General features: G+C 40.4%; 1 protein-coding gene across 7 annotated transcripts in view; it reads left to right on the forward strand.

Annotated features, from left to right (window-relative positions):
* Window positions 1-16,121, forward strand: part of skap1 (src kinase associated phosphoprotein 1) — a 39,057-nt gene that overhangs the window by 528 nt on the left and 22,408 nt on the right. For 2 of the 7 annotated variants that reach the window (XM_037080959.1, XM_037080957.1), the window contains exons 2-6: window positions 848-957; window positions 1,365-1,762; window positions 3,739-3,844; window positions 5,028-5,053; window positions 5,200-5,316. In XM_037080959.1, coding sequence (XP_036936854.1) covers window positions 1,723-1,762; window positions 3,739-3,844; window positions 5,028-5,053; window positions 5,200-5,316 — 289 coding nt within the window. In that variant the 5' untranslated portion in view covers window positions 848-957; window positions 1,365-1,722. Of the gene's footprint in view, window positions 1-4; window positions 49-847; window positions 958-1,364; window positions 1,763-3,738; window positions 3,845-5,027; window positions 5,054-5,199; window positions 5,317-16,121 lie in introns of those variants that run through there. The other 5 variants (XM_037080962.1, XM_037080960.1, XM_037080958.1 and 2 more) reach the window with 4 other exon arrangements.

The raw sequence follows: 16,121 nt of genomic DNA on the forward strand, positions 1-16,121 counted from the left end.
TCAGGAAGTTACTGTGATGATCAATGAAGCAGGACTAACGAATCAAAAGTGGGTGAAGTGTGAACTCAAGTGTGAATACCCTTTACACTCAACTAAAGAACTAACTGCATGTAAGCTAGGCATTTTCAAAAGCTAAAAATGTTAGCTTTATATTAGCTAGGCAAAATATCATCTGATAATGACTGTTTGTTAAATATTGTTTTAACCACTTTTTAATGACTTTTAGTGTGTAACATAGGCTATCCCTGCTGTTTTGGTGCTGGTCTATGCTGTTTTTTTTCCCAGCAGGGATATTTGTGGTTGTGGGAAAAAAAATAAATACTTTGGCTAATTTATTCAAAACAGCACAAAACTGGTAAATGCTGTATACACCGCTGTCTGAATCCTCCCATTGTAATAGTGGAAGATTCAGCTAGACTTAACAGTACTGGCCACAGACAGTAGGGCTAAAAACAAACATAAGTTACTGAACCAAACATCTCTTTAAATTAGAGGTATAGATCCTTGAACATGCCCATATTGGAAGCAGACAGGGCAGTTGACTCTTGCACTTAATGTAAAAGTAATGCTGAGTAATTCTCCAATACAGTAGTGTCCAGTTTGCTTATCTGCTGCTTGCCCGTCTCAGCTCCTGGTTGCAGTGTTAGATTTCAGAGTGATAGATTGACCCCATTGCTTTTCAGTTGCCCCCACATGTAGCCCCGATCTTAAGGTTTGAATAGCCCTTTTCAATTGAAGAAATTCCAAAGGGGAATCCTATTTTGCTGACAAGTACTTTCTTTTTTATAATGTGGTACTGTATTGATCCCTGTGGGGACATTGTCTGTTTGCCTTTCCCACTTTGCAGGGATGTCAGGCGGCAACAGATCAGCAGCAGAGCAGCATGTCAGGAGCTGGGAGGGATTCAGTGTCTTGTTCAAGAACGCTTGAACAGTTTCCAACCTGGAAATGTCTGAGGTATGATTTTAGAGGGAGTTTATCAGTATTTACAGCACATGTAAACGTAAATTGAAATTAAAATTGTTGACACAGGGATGTGTTTGGTTGGCAGGCTTTACAAACAACATCTTTGCCATTTGATCATTAGATGAGCATCCATGGACACAATGAAAAGCATAAAAAGAGAGGCAGGGATACATGTAATTTCAGCAGCAACCATTAGTCAAATTTTTTTATATGAATGTTTGTCAAGTGTTTCAAGTTGCCCACAAACACCTGCACCCACGTAAGATTTGCATATATTCTTAAATTTCTTCACATCTTTATCACAAGCAATTTTTGCAAAGCTCCAATGCTGCTTAAAGTAGCCAGAGTAAAGCATCACAGCCTCTTCTCAGGCTACCTTTGCATTCGTGTCTTTGTAGGTCAGACAGAGGGGTTTTCTCAGTGACAGTCGAACTGTGTCATTGGCCTCGACTGAGAAACCAGAGTGCAGAGGAAGTTGTCATCTTTGCACCTGCTCCACCCTACTATGTGCAAATCTAGATGCATGCACGGAAGTTAGGTTTCAGAACAGGAGGACACAGGTGGTTAGATGCTGTGCCAGTTGGTCTGTGAGTGTGTGTGTGTGCCTGGCTGCTGTTACTGTCATAAAGCTACAACAGTAGGACAGAGGCTGTGTTTATATAGGTTGGCTCGTGGAGTAAAAAGCGTGAAGGGTCTGAAAAAGTCTGAAAAGACAGCGAATCAAAGTGTCTCGAGGTGGACGGGTGACAGCCAGGGATGGGGACGATCCCGCACGACATTAGGAGGCTTTTGGATGGTAATGTCTTCATTTTTAACTGTTGATAATGCTTGGTTTATACAGTTTTTTCTTTAAATCCTGCTAGTAAGTGTAACTATTGAAAAGTAGGGAAAGCAGGCACGCTTATCATAATAAAAAACATTTAAAATGTAGGACTGATACAGTTCTACTAGTCGTTAACACATAGTTCTGTTCAGCGACACAGCTGAACAAACTGTGAGTGGCCACCTCAAAAAATTACTTTGTTTTTATTCTTTATGTAAGTGTTCAGACACATACTGTTACTTCTAGCTGTACAAGCAAAAGTAAAAACTGGAACAGAAAAGTATCATATGTCTCAGCCTGTGTCATGAACTTAACTGTTCCCAACATGGTGGCACCTTGACATTTACCACATTTGCGTGCCACACAGTGTCTTCGGAAGAACATTTGCATGTGTCAGCCTGTTTGTATAATATGGGAGTGAGGACATAAAAAAAAAATCAGATAAGTGATGTGTTCCAACCTGTTCCACAAGTATTGGTGTGGCTTTAGTGGGTAATATTACTGTAACTAAAGATCTAGCTTGTAGTTGTCAACAACATGGTGAAAGAAAATAGTAATCATTATGACTTTCTTTTTACAAACTTTTGAAAATGATGGACTTTACCTTTTATGTCTTTTGTTGTTTTGTTGTCACAGGTCAAGTCACACAAAGAGTAGTTTGATGCTTTTAGGCCCTGGAGAAGCAATAAGGAGCTAGTGACATAGCTGGAATATTTTAAAGACTGTATTTTGATTAATTAGCATCGGTTAGACTTGAGTATCCATTTGAATAATACGTACAGTAAAGTCAGTGTACACCAAAACATAAAGCTATACTGTTTGTAAAGCTGAAGCACCTACCTGAGACTTGTTAGAAACTAGGATCTAATCTTAGGATGTGGAGATTAACTCTTCAACTTTGTGTACACTGAAACAAGTTGTGATTAAAACTGTAAGATTGTTGTGTTGGGAGACATTTATATCGCACATGTGTTTGTATTGTTGTGTCCACCTGCTGTATGAGTAAAAAGTGACAACACAACTTGATATCAGAGATAAAACAGCACACAGTAGCTTAATCTTTTATTTAAGATTTTAGAAATGAAAGTCACGATGTTTATTGACCACACATTTGGGAAGAACAGGTTGAGCTGCGTCCGAGGCATTATAGAAATATTTTTGGGGATGAACAGAGATTTTTCCTCAGGCCAACTCCATGAGCAAAGGGATTTTTGTATGTTTGTTTACGATTTCCATGCAAATGACAAACAGAATCAAGCGGCAATTACTAGATATTGTCTTCTTGTACTGTCACTATAGTTACTATTGCTCGGTGCCAATTCAGCAAGACCCTATGAAAAATATGACAATTTTGATGCACCCTATTCTTTGCCTGATGATGCTACATTGTGATCAACAAATCTGTTATGAAATTGACAGGAGGAGAGTTAGATAGCTGTAAGCTGTTATCAGCTGGTGGGCAGCAGAGTTCTACTGTATGTTTGGCAAACTGAGCTAATCGAGCTAACTTAGCTAATAATGCTAGACACAGCAGTACTGTTTACTACTAGATTTTATTTGCTCCGGACAAAAAGAAGCTTTAAACTGTGAACTGCAGTTTTCCGTACCAACAGTTAGTTTAAAGTAAAAATATTTGCTTACTTAAAGTTAAAAGTAAAATGTACCAAAGAACTTAAGCTGATTAAAATACTGTGCACATCTGTGGATGATAATATCCAAATAAATAAACAAAATATTTATTTTGGGTCGAGTTAAATGGTTTTTCGGGATGGCCACGGGACAAAAGTCCATCTGGAACCCAGATGGAACAGAACTGGTAAAGCTGATCATGTGAATTGTTTGTGTGTCAGGATCAGTATTATTCAAAGTGTTTGAATTCTTCAGAATTTTTTCCCCCTTGAATGATATGTCATGAATGCCAAGCTTACGGTGATTTCTGTTCTCCTCAGACTGCGAGCTGTTTGTATTAGAGATCCTTCAAGATGAGGTCCTCAGTGAAAGTGCCGCAGAGACAAGGGCAGTCTTACTGAATAACTTCAGGGTCGTACACATGAGGTAGGGTTTCACCTCAAGAAGCAGCATCAAATTGGTCAGTATGTTTCCATGCACACTTAAGTCGAGCTACGGCCATAGCTCCACGAGGCCATTTAATTGGACTACTACCATTGGTAGTAGGGTTAGGGTTACCATTTGGTATACAGGCACCAGGGGATAATTGATTTATGTACTGACTCCACCACGGTAGGTGACAATGTGCACCGTTTCAGCTAGTTGCTACTGGACCATCATGCGGGTTGCCCTGTTACGTAACATACCAGACAAGTAAAGAAACAGCAAACGGGCTGCACAGCGAATGGGGGAAACCATGGAGGATTTTTCACCGCTGTATATTACATGATAAATAATGTATTGATACCTTCGTCATCGTCTTCTTCTTTTGATTTTCCCGGCTACCTGGTATGCCTTTGACAACTTCCGGGTTAATGCCCAACACAGGAACTGTGGTGCATGCGCAGAACAACGCACTTTGCATCCGACTATGGCGTGTACATGAAAGAGTAGATCAACTTCCAAGCGCATTATTTGGGTGTGTTAGTCTTACTCTGAGATTTGATTTAGTACGATTTCAGTTGGACTGACTTGGTTACATTCGCATTAACTCAATGGTCTGACTTTTCTAACATCATGTAAACATACTGAGTGTTAAGTAAGAGACAAAGGAAGCTACTTTACTAGTCAAGTTTCAAAATGTAATTTCATGACACCATTATCTGACTTTTGCTGTTAATACCACAGAAGAACCTTAATTGTTGCTGTAATTGCTTTAAACACAGTTTGCAAAATTACATTTGAAAAAGCTCATTTGGTGTAATGATGTCACCTTCAAGACTTCATTCTTGCTTTTGTTTGTTATTATTAAAAGTTTTTAAAGATCTCACAGTATAATCTATTTTGATTCGGATAATTTAATCTTTCATCATGCGTTCCAGGCACCCATAAGAACTGAAACTCTTGCATGAAATGTGATTAGTATACTGCGGAAACAACTCTGCTGGTGTTGCCTGCTGCACTGCATGCTCTGTTTAAGAAAACCTGTGGTTTTGTGGTCTCCTGTGCAGGAAGCAATTACTGAATTTTACAGGCAATACTGGAGCTGTGTTGTCTGAAAAATGAAAGCACAAAAAACTTTTTAATTCAGTGAAAAAGATTTTGATGCATGCTTATTTTGGCTTTACAGAAACCCTCAAGAATTCCCCTTTCCATGTAAGTCAAACAACCCTCAACTATCTCTATCATCAAAGTATCACATTCTACTGTATCAACACAGTTGTTTCAGCTCACTAACATTTGCTTTATCTCTCTCTATGTACCACACATCCACACTTTCATGAACACATACACACACTCAGCGGACTACAGGGAAGAAGAAGGTTCTGATGACAACCGCAGTTCTAGTCTGGGTCGCTCTGTCCAATCAGACGACGCCTCATTAGCGTCTGACAACCAGGATGATGGAGCCCCTGAGTGTGAGTTAAACATTATAGTCCTGATTCTGGTTTCCTGTGCATGTGTGCATGTGTGAGAATATGTTTTTATGCATTTGCGCAGTGCAGAGACCTGAGCTCACAACGGCCTTCACAAGATCAGTTAAAAAAAAATGGAAAGAAATTGAATTTGGCCAAGTGAACGGTAACAGTAAAATTTGAGCTGCAGCATTATAATGAAGTGCTGTAGTGCTGCAGAAATGCCCGGCCGACATCTCGTTCCCCAGATGTGAGAAAACATGTTTGTTTGGTACAGACCCCAACAAAAGTCACATTTTCCAGGAAAAAATGAAAATTGTGGCAGAAAAATGATCATTCCAATGAATCAAGAATCATATTGCAGCCATGATAAAAGTCAAAATGATCGTAATATGGTGCATGTAGCTTTAAGCTCATACCATCTCTTTTGAACAAGGACAATGGAGTGAAATTTGAGCCATGATAATGAAACTTACACATCTATATTATCTGTGTGAACATGTGTTTCTGCTGAAAGCCAACAGCGTGCAAGGAATTCTGCACTGACAAAGGAAAAAGGTAAAAAGGAGGAGTCGGTGTCACAGGAGACAATGCAGTATTCCTCTGAGAGAACCAAACAAATGCAGTTTTTTTTTTTTTACACACCACCCTCATCAGCCCCACTGGCACACCTACACCTCACACAGGAAGCACAGTTGGACCCTTTTACACTATATTGTCTGTTGCTGTCTTAATTTGAAAAAACAGATGTGAAATTCCCCCTCCTCTTCGCTGGCCTCCTACCTCGCTGCCTGGCTCCGGTGACATCAGTGACTCCTCCCTCCTCTCCCTCCTGGCCAGTGGGCAGGTAGGCTGCTGGAGTGAAGGAGGCTGGTGGTTCACAAACGCCCGATTGGGGACCTAGAGCTCCCTCCAGTGGCGGATCCTCCTCTCCTGATCTCCTCCCTCGAGCTGTGGACTGTGGGGAGGCATGAAGGCGGCCCACACAGAGAGGAGGCTCTGTAGCTGCAGGCTAATGCAGTGATTGATTGACCCCAAGCCCCTCTATTCTTTCACAACCGGGTTTGAAATACAACACTGTACCTGAGGGGCCATGTGTGTTCCATCCCTCTCTCCCTTTATCAATCTTTCTCTCTATCTTCCTTTTCCAGACTTGCCCTCCCTCCCGTTCAGACTTTTTGTATTTGTGACTCTACGCGCCAGCTAATAGCCCTTGACGTGACATGCCGCAGGTGGGCATTATTGACTCGGCTGCCTCAGGTGCCCATCTTCAACCCGGCGCCTTGTAAAGCTGGAATCATGTGGAATTTCCCACTGAGAAGAAAGAATGTGTTGTCACCGTTCTAATGCCAGCTGGATTTAGTCAAAAACGATCTCCTTATTTGGAAACGGCTTAATGAACTCCTCCGTCCTCTGCCCACAGAAGAGTAACTGCCGTTTTTCTCTACAACTTTGGAAAAATAGAGTGAACAAATCACGGCAGATGGTGGGAAGACAAGACCACAAGACAATGATAATTCATTTTTTGGAATTGTTCATTTCAGAATAAACAAGGCGAGATTTCCTTGGGGAAACAAACAAAATCAAACTATAAAAACGCTTAAAAATTTCCCTTACGGCTATAATGGTAACACGCCCAACTACAAACTACGCCGTCTGTTACTGTGGAAGCGATAGTTGTTAGAGCTCAACGCCATTGTTGGTGTTAAATGTGAGAAATTGCCAATTATGCGGCACCACCAGAATATTTTTTTTCTTTCATTTGCATTTCTGCTTTGAATATCAACAGCTAACGTCCCTCAACTACACTTTAAAAAAACAGACGTTTTATTGTCAGATCAATAATCATAACATTTGATTCTGCAAGAAAAATCTGTGTGTTTTTATTGCTGTGAGACGGCGGCGGTGTTAGCGTAGTGAATGGCCTGTGTCCTCACTGAAAGGGCATGTGGAGTTCATAGTTCATTCTCTGTTCACTGCCAGTTGAAAGAAATGGCTCATGCGTTTCTGCTGGGCGGTCTGTTTCAATGGAAGAGGGAGTGTTTGTGGAAAATAATGGCGTGACCACTTAATGAAATCAGTGACATTTTTAGAGGAGCAATCCTCCATGGTGACGATTTGGGTTTATTTAAATTTTATTTTGACCTTTGTGGCAAAAATGAATTACAATTTTGCGATGTGGTGAATAGCATTTAACGTGAAGATAGAAAATTGAGTTTTTTCCTCTTTTAGCTTAATTTCATCATTTTATTTGCGCCTACTGTACACAATGGAGACTTTGTGACTTGGAGAATGTATTATCCGTGGTAATCGACTGCCTGCCTTCGCTGCTCTCTGTTCCCTAACCAGAGAGTGAGTGAGTGTGAAGTCGATGGCTGCTTTTACACGCAGGAGGAGCCTGTGCCGTTTGATTAGATGCGGTGGCCTGTTGTCTTCAGCGGACTGGGTGACACCAGATTTGTAATGGCTGACAGGAACAGATGGAGCCTCCATTGTTAGCCTGGGTGTCTGCATGGTAATGTGAACTGAGTTTCACCCGCCGACCGCACCGGTGACCTGACCGCGCCTGCAGCCTCACCCCAGCCTCGTCTGCCCCCCTCAGCACCCTACATCGCCCCCTTTCTTGCTCTTTCTGTGCTATTTGGGGCTCACGCGTATTTTCAGGATATTTCTCCATCACACAATCTCTGCCATTCCAGTAAATTTTTTGCATACATAAACAAGCACATGCGTGGAATTTCTCTCTCTTGTGTGTAGAATCTCCTTTTCCACACCCACATGCATGCACACACACACACACACACACACACACACACACACACACACACACACACACACACACACTCAAATAGACCCCAGGAGACAGGCGGAGATGTGGGGCTTTTAGCCCTGTCATGCTGTTTGCAGGTCAAGTTTACGAAGTTGAAATGGCCTGTTTGTTTTTCTTGGATTGGGGGAGCACTGCTGGGCGCTTGGGGATGTTTGTTGGGAAGCTGCAGCGATGACAGAGCACTGCAGGAAGAGCTTTGTTTCAGGAGGCGTGCAGGAGAGGTGACGCCTTTGATACGTCTCCATCTTCTTCTTTGTGATCGTAATGATGCCATTATGATGAGCCATATAGTCTGTGTTTGCTCAGGTGTGGATGTTGGCCCTAAAGACTGTATCCACAGGCATAGATGTGCATGTTATTTTCTGCCTCATATCATTTTGTGATTGTTTATTTATGGAACCTTTTATCTTATTAGATCCTAAATATAGCACAATGATTTACTGTATATAATTTGGCATGTGTTATCTGATCCTTGATTTTTATATGATATGTCTTGGAGATTATTTCCTTTAAGATAGGGAATCAGAAACCAGAAATTATTTTCATTGTTGACAAATCTGTCGATTGTTTTCTGGATCAATTGTTTAGTTGTTTGGTCTATAGAATATCAGAAAATGGTTAAAAAAAAAAAAGTTCATCAGTGTTTTCCAAACCCCAAGTTGACATCCTCAAATGTCTTGTTTTGTCCACAACCCAATAATATTCAGTTTAGTGTCATAGAGGAAGAAAGTAACAAGAAATTATTACATAAATATATGTAAGATGCTGGAATCAGATCATTTTTTATTCTTTTATTTCTTACTGAATTAATTCAGCAGTCGGCAACTTATCTATTAATCCATCTAATCTGAGATATATGTCCAGGAATTAATATATTATTTGGTCTATTAAAAGTCCAAAAATATTGAGAGATATTAGTTTTCAAAAGTCAATTTATTTTATTGTATATCCTCACAATATAGAAGCTGGTGCTAGGGGATGTTTTGCATTTCAGCTTGAAAAATATCTTAAACGTTAAATAAATTATTAGTTTTAGCGTGTGTGTTCTGTTGTGTAGGCCTATTTACAGAATGCAGGAATGTGACTCCTGTCAGTGATTACTGAGCTGGACCAATTTCACAAACCAATTACGTGCAATAGAATGCAGTAGGATAACCAATTTGAAGTTATGTCTCGCTGTTGCCTATTTCTCATTTGAATATGAGGAGCCAGCGCACAGTAACAACATTATCACTCGGCGGAGGTAAATAGAATATTAAATCTGAATTTTGTCATTTTGGCTGAAGCTTGGAAACGCTATATGAAGCGAAGTGCTTTTTGGAGGTGCACGCTCGGGTCTGTTGGCAAGTCAAATAGGAAAATATGGACAGCTGATGGATTGATGCGCCTTTAGGAGGTTAATAAGCAAAGTTAAACTGGCCCTTGTCTTGCGGGGATGCAACAAAATTTCATTTATTCAGTAGATTATTTTTAATGAATCGATTAGTTGTTTGGTCTATGAGATGCTAAAAAAGTAAAAATGTTGATCAGTGTTTCCCAAAGATGACGTTCTCAAATGTCTTGTTTTATCCACAAGGTAAAGATATTCAGTTTACTGTCATAGGGGAGTAAAGAAACCAGTAAAAATATTCACATGTAAGAAGCTGAAGTCAGAGAATTTTGACTTTTCTCCTCTGAAAAATAGTTGGCAATTCATTTAGTAGTTAACACCAAATTGATTAATTGTTCCAGCTCTAAAATTGAATTAAGTTTCTCGGGTGGTCCACGTTTTTCAGAAAAAGATACACACACAAAAGAAATTGAAGTTAAACAACCTCCTTTGTAGCTTTTATCCCAGCTTGTCTCTGCAGCCCCTGGACAGTATTTTGGGTCTGCATAGATGACCTCCTCGCAGGTTTGGTCATGCTGTCTGCCCACATACTGAACTTTCAACCTTTGGCCTCTTGCTTGGCCAACCTGTGACCTGTCTGCACTCGGTCCAGAGTTGTGTGAGTGATTGGCCTTCCTGTCACACAACGCCCATCGGTCACAAAGTTTCTTTGGACTCTCTGATAGCCATCTACTGTATCTATCCGTCAGAATATCTGCCAGGAGATTAATTCTTCACTGCATTTGTCGGTGTATGGATTTTGTGACATTTAGATAGCGGCTGCTAGTTTGCGAGGAAGCGAGGGATATGTTAATGACCTCCACTCTTCCTCATTCTCCTTCACTCTCCTTTCCTCTCCTCTCTGCCTGTGTGCTTTTCTAGAAACACACACACGCACACACATTACGAGGCAGGAGCAGGCTCTGTGCATCGCTGCGACTGCTTGCCACCAGGGTTCAAAAGTTCACACTATTCCCCTAGGGCTACTGTGCTGCTGCAGATGCTGATAGTCTTTTCTTTCTTTCTCTCTCTCTCACTCTCTCTCTCTCTCTCTCTCCTGGCTGCCTCTCTCTCTCTCTCTCTCTCTCTCTCTCTCTCTCTCTCTCTCTCTCTCTCTCTCTCTCTCTCTCGCTCACTCGCTCGCTCGCTCGCTGGCTGTTTACACTATTAATCTTGTACACTCTCTCTCACACACTCACTCACACTGCCTGGCAAGAAGAGAGCGGCTTGAAGGGGGGATTTGGACGTATTTAACCGAAGGGCATCCATCACTCTCCTCTCCGGCTTCGCCCCCACCAAAAAGCCACACCGTGTAGTTTTTGCATCCTCCTGGTTTGTAAGCCCTCTGATGCAGCTCTCCCCTCATTTGCTTTGTTTTATTGTTGCATTGCATATAATTACATCCCTCCGCTGCCTCTGGTGTAGCGCCGTGTTGAAACCCAGGGAAAACAGACGAAGGTAAATGTGCAGCAGTCCATCTGTAGAGAGGCACATAGGCAGAATGCAAAGTGGGAAGCTGGGGCAGGGTGGCTCCTAATCTCCCCCAGAGCTGTCAATGTCACAGACAAATAGCAAAACTATCAGATGCGGCGGGTTCACCCAGAGGTTAGCGTTCCCAGGTACCTCCTGCATTCACTCCCTCTCTTTCTCCCCCTGCCTTGCAAATGAGAATTTGATTTTGCCCTCCACTGGAATCCATTTCTGGAGATGAATGAAGTTTCAATGCCAAGCCCAGGTGGCCCCGCTGATTTCTTAGGGAAATAAATGGAGATGGGAGAGATGTGTTGGCCTGTACACAGACAGTGACACGACGGCTCCCAGTGCCTCTGGGATCCCTCTGTTTAATTGTTGCTGTAATGTAGCACTTTAAGGTCATTAACATGCCCTTGTGGAGTTATTCGTGGATGTTGGGGATGCATCCCTCTTTACGCCGGGATCTCCGCACGGCTTGAAGAAGTCAGCACCGTGTGTGTGTGCCAAGTGGGACAGAGCTGCCGTGGGCTTGTATACTGTTTGAAGATTGTTATCTACAATGGAATTTTTTTTACCGTTGATTCATAGTGGCCCCTGCTGTGACTTAGCTTATCTAAAGGACACGGAATCAGAAACCAGTCGATTAAGAAAATGATTTATAGGAAAGGCTACATTGTCCAATAAGAAAACTGTCTGTAGTTGTATTTACACAAAACATAAAATGTAGACGATAACTTAAGATATAAATTCCAAACGGCATTGATGTCAGCAGAAGTGAAAAGAGTTTTTTGAATACCAGGCTCAAATAAACAACAAAATAAGTAATTTTAATTGTGACTCTGGTGGCGTAAATAAAGATTGTGTGCAAAGAAAATTCATTAAATAATCATCATCCTTGCCGTTTTATATTGCATTAGATTTTTCTATGAGTTCATTTGTATATGAAACGCAGTTTGAAATGACCTCTGCTGCAGTTACTGTCATAGAGGTGGATTTACAGCTTCCCCTGAATGAAACACTGTGAAATTGCTTTATTTATTTCTTTTCTGGTTTATTTATGTATTTATTTTTAAACAAATTAAAAATGATGAAATGAAAATGTTTCTAAAGTCACGTAGTTAAAAAAAAGTTGAATATTGAAAAATCCTTTTTCTTTACAGTTGTTATTAAATGATTATCTTACATTCCTGTAAATGTTAACAGTTCAAATAAAATAGTTATACTTTTTTTTTGTAAGTAAGTTGTGTACTGGCACAACACTTAGACAGTTTATTTGATTTAATCTTTTTCAAAATAATCAATATTTCCATGAGCAAAAAAGTCGAACAAGCAAAAGCACAATTGCAACATGGTCTTTCAAAAGGCAAAATTAAATAATTATTTGGCATTGTTCATATTTATTGAATGACTGTGTGAAGGTAAAGCTGCTTAAAATTATAATCAAGTCATCACAATAATTATTGGATATTTTGCAAATTACATTTCGGAAAAAAAGTAACATTTTGGCATTTAATGAGATCCCAGTAATAAAAAAAAAAATCCAACATTTTGTCCACTGAAAATAATTTAGATAAATATATGCTTAATTTTAAGCGAGGCCAGCTGTATCAGATTTAAGCAACACGCTGATTTCAGTCAGTGTTTGGCCTTATTTTCCTCGACAGAATTCCCGTTTTATGTAACACCTGTTGCCTTTGGACTTGCTGTTGATTTATGACTGGAGTCAAAGAATTATGCCCTCACATAATTGTTTATTGGCGCAATATGTTAACAGCAGTGACTATAACATAAGAGCAATTATATATATAAAGGTAATAGGCATGAGATATTGCTCAGAAAGCACAGTGCAATAACACGGCTTTCGTCATCATATTTACTTACCATCATTGCTAAAATTATATTTAAAACATTTTAGTCGAAATAACAGGAGCATTTTAAAGTTGCAATAACTGTACATTCAGACTGCGAGTGTGTTGATTTTCTCTGAGTGTTTGTCCCTCCAGGCTCAGTTGTTGAGTCCGTTATATCACGTTTTTATCACAGATATGCAGGCTCTCCTGTGGGCCTGAACTCCTCCATTGTTGGTATTTATATTCTTACAACTGTTTTCATTTTTTCTTCTTTTTTTTTTTTTGCCTGTGTCAGTGAAGCAGCTGAAAACCATCCCCAGCGATTAGAGGATCATTGTATCTGCAGTTAAGCATTTGAATAGTGGTAGTAAATCTAGAAAAGGGAAATTCAGGGTCGCTGTATACGCTGCTTATGGCTGCCCAGGGGGAAGCCGATGTCACATAGTAAATTTAGCCCCTTAGTGTCTTTAGAGTGGCCGGCCGGAGATGTAGGAAAAGAGCAAAACGGAGCCTAGAATGACTTGACATCTATTCCTGCGTAAAAGCACAGTTTTATTTTTTTTATTCACAAATTGCATCAAGTGTAACAGACTAACTCAGACAATAAAAGAGAGGAACACCAGATATTTCTGCCTCGCTTGAAAGTTGCAATATAACTGAATTTCCAGATATTTAAGAAAACCAAAACTGTGATATAAATCACATTAAAGTTTTTATTCTGTTGTAAGGCTTTTATCTCAGAGACAGAGATTTGTTCTTTAACCTGATTGACGTCCTTGATTCAGGAAAAAAAAAAAAAAAAAAAAATCCTTAATCACTCCTGCATAAATTCCCGCTCCCATTAAACATTATTAGACAACGATACAGGCATGATGCAGCCTGATATAATGCACTGCATGTTTTCTTTGGTTCAAACACATGCATTAGGAGGTTCTAAACACGGTTTATGTATCGATGACTGAAGTCCTAATCAAATCAAGGGGAGGAGAGGAGGGCAGGGGAGACATTCTGCCCTTAACCTCAGTGCCTCTCAGTCTCTCTCCTCCCTTTTGACGGCCGCCTCGCTGGAGGGACGCACAGCAGAGGCCTTCTGCTGTAATGAGGAAAAATGTATCAATTTAGCTCGGCCTGCGCGCAGATTGAGCGCCGGGTGGGTGAAGGTGCACCGAGTGAATCCTTTTTCCTAATCAAGGACAGTATCGAAGAGGATTGCGGTCTCGCTCGCTTCGTCTGTAGAGTCAGCAGCATTCCTCCCTGCAGCCCCCCTCAGGGCCGGGGAGCCTCTCTCTGCCTTCTGTTTCACCTCATCAGCAGAGTTCACGTGAGGGTCAGGTCCTGCCCCCTGATGCTGCATTCAATGCAATACCTCTTGTATCGAAAGGCACTGCGAGAGCCCCCGTGCTCAAGGACTAAGCACAGGAGAAAGACAACATATGATATCTTGCTGGTTTTGATTCCTACCTGTGCTGTTGGAGGGGGGTCACCTCTTCTACACGCTCATAAATACAGTAGATGCATTAATCTCTTAAAGTGGCCAGTGTTAACTGTATTTCCCCGTAGATACCTCGCAATATTTTGCAGTTTCTCCTGTTCCTCTTGTTTAAAAAATCAGATTCTTTCAATCTTTAGTAAGGCTTTTTATTTGTTTAACTTTAATTTACATTAATTAAAATTCGGGTGGTGTAAATCTGCCAGGAAAAAATCTTAGGCAGGCTGATGTGAAGAATTAAAAGAAATACACAAATTTCCCAAAGCATGCACATTCAGATGAGATAAATACGATGTGCTGGACAGAAAAAAATACATAATTCATTGAAAAAAAAAAGCATTTTCATTAAACAGTTGTTCTAAGGCATTATTTAATGCAAATATACCCAAAAATTCACTAATTTCAGCTTCTTAATAGTTATTTTAACAGTAAATAAGCTATTTGTATGTTTCAATTTGGGAAGAAGGAACCAATGATGGGCATTTTTTACTTTTTTTTTTTAGGATGACAAATAATTGATAGTGAAGATAATCGCTGTTTGGAGCCGAAGAGCAGCCCAAAAAATATCAGAGAATAAATCTTGAACGTTTACGAAATATACTGCATAACCTTACAAGCACAAAATACTACTGAAATATAGACATGTCAAGCAGATACGCAGGACACACACACACACACACACACACACACATCGACAATCAATATTTGCAAGACACTCCTTGTATGTCTCATGCATCTGCATGATTTTGAATGAGAAATGTTTATGCACAAAATTTAGAACATTAGTGGCAAAAAGTGTCACAGAGTAGGAAATGAAGAAAGAAAGAGAAAGAATGAAATAAAGACAGAAAAAGGCAATTTTTTCAAAATGTTATCCTATTAAAGGGCTTTTTCTCCACGTCACTGGCTGAGATGTTTCTATAGATGGAAATACAATCCGGTTTCCTGCCTCTGGAAGTACATGTTCCCCTGCTGAGTCTGAACCCTGCCTCTGCTGTCGCACCCCTCTGCCTTCCACCCATCTCACAGAAAAGATGCTAAAGCGGCTGCTCGCTCCATCTTCTGTAGCGCCATCAACATCTCGGGCGCATTTTTGTGTTTTCATAACATCTTTGTTGCATTATGACCACCGTTAGATCTAATGTAACGTATTAGTCCTCCCACCAAACCATTTCCCTTCATTTTGATTCACTCTCTATCCAGCCTTTGATTGACTTTCAGCCTAAGTAAAGTGGATTTTAATGAGAGAATACATTAACTCCCTCTGGTCATGCTAACATAAATCAGCCTTTTCTTGCGGGATCAACTGCTGAGCTCATAACACCATGCTGAGAGAGTGTGAATAACCAAATGAGAGATTGCGGCTGTGGCAAACCGCTGGCAGCTCAGATGCATTGTTGTGTATCCCCCCCATGAGTTTAAAACAAGTTCAGGAAGGCAACAGAACGGAGCACTTATCAGCACACAGGTCAGCTTGCTTATGGAAATGTTCTTTTGTCAGGATCAATTAAACACATATCTCAGGTCAATTTTCTATTGATTATTTCCTTCCATTTGGAAACGGGGTGACTCATATCTTTTCCTGCTGATGACCACTGAGAGCAGTTGGATTCAGTTAGCGTGGCGCGCAGCAACTCCTCACCTTGATTTACAAAACACATGACGAGGCTCTAAGATCACATCTATCTGCTTCTCTTTGTTGGTAATTGCACTCAGCTAAATAGGTTATGCTGAAATATCAATAAATTGCCATCAAATTAATGTCAATACCAAAGCTGTGGATGGTGCTAATTAAAA

This window comes from Acanthopagrus latus, chromosome 20 (genome assembly GCF_904848185.1).
Source record: "Acanthopagrus latus isolate v.2019 chromosome 20, fAcaLat1.1, whole genome shotgun sequence".
NCBI classification, from domain to species: domain Eukaryota; kingdom Metazoa; phylum Chordata; class Actinopteri; order Spariformes; family Sparidae; genus Acanthopagrus; species Acanthopagrus latus.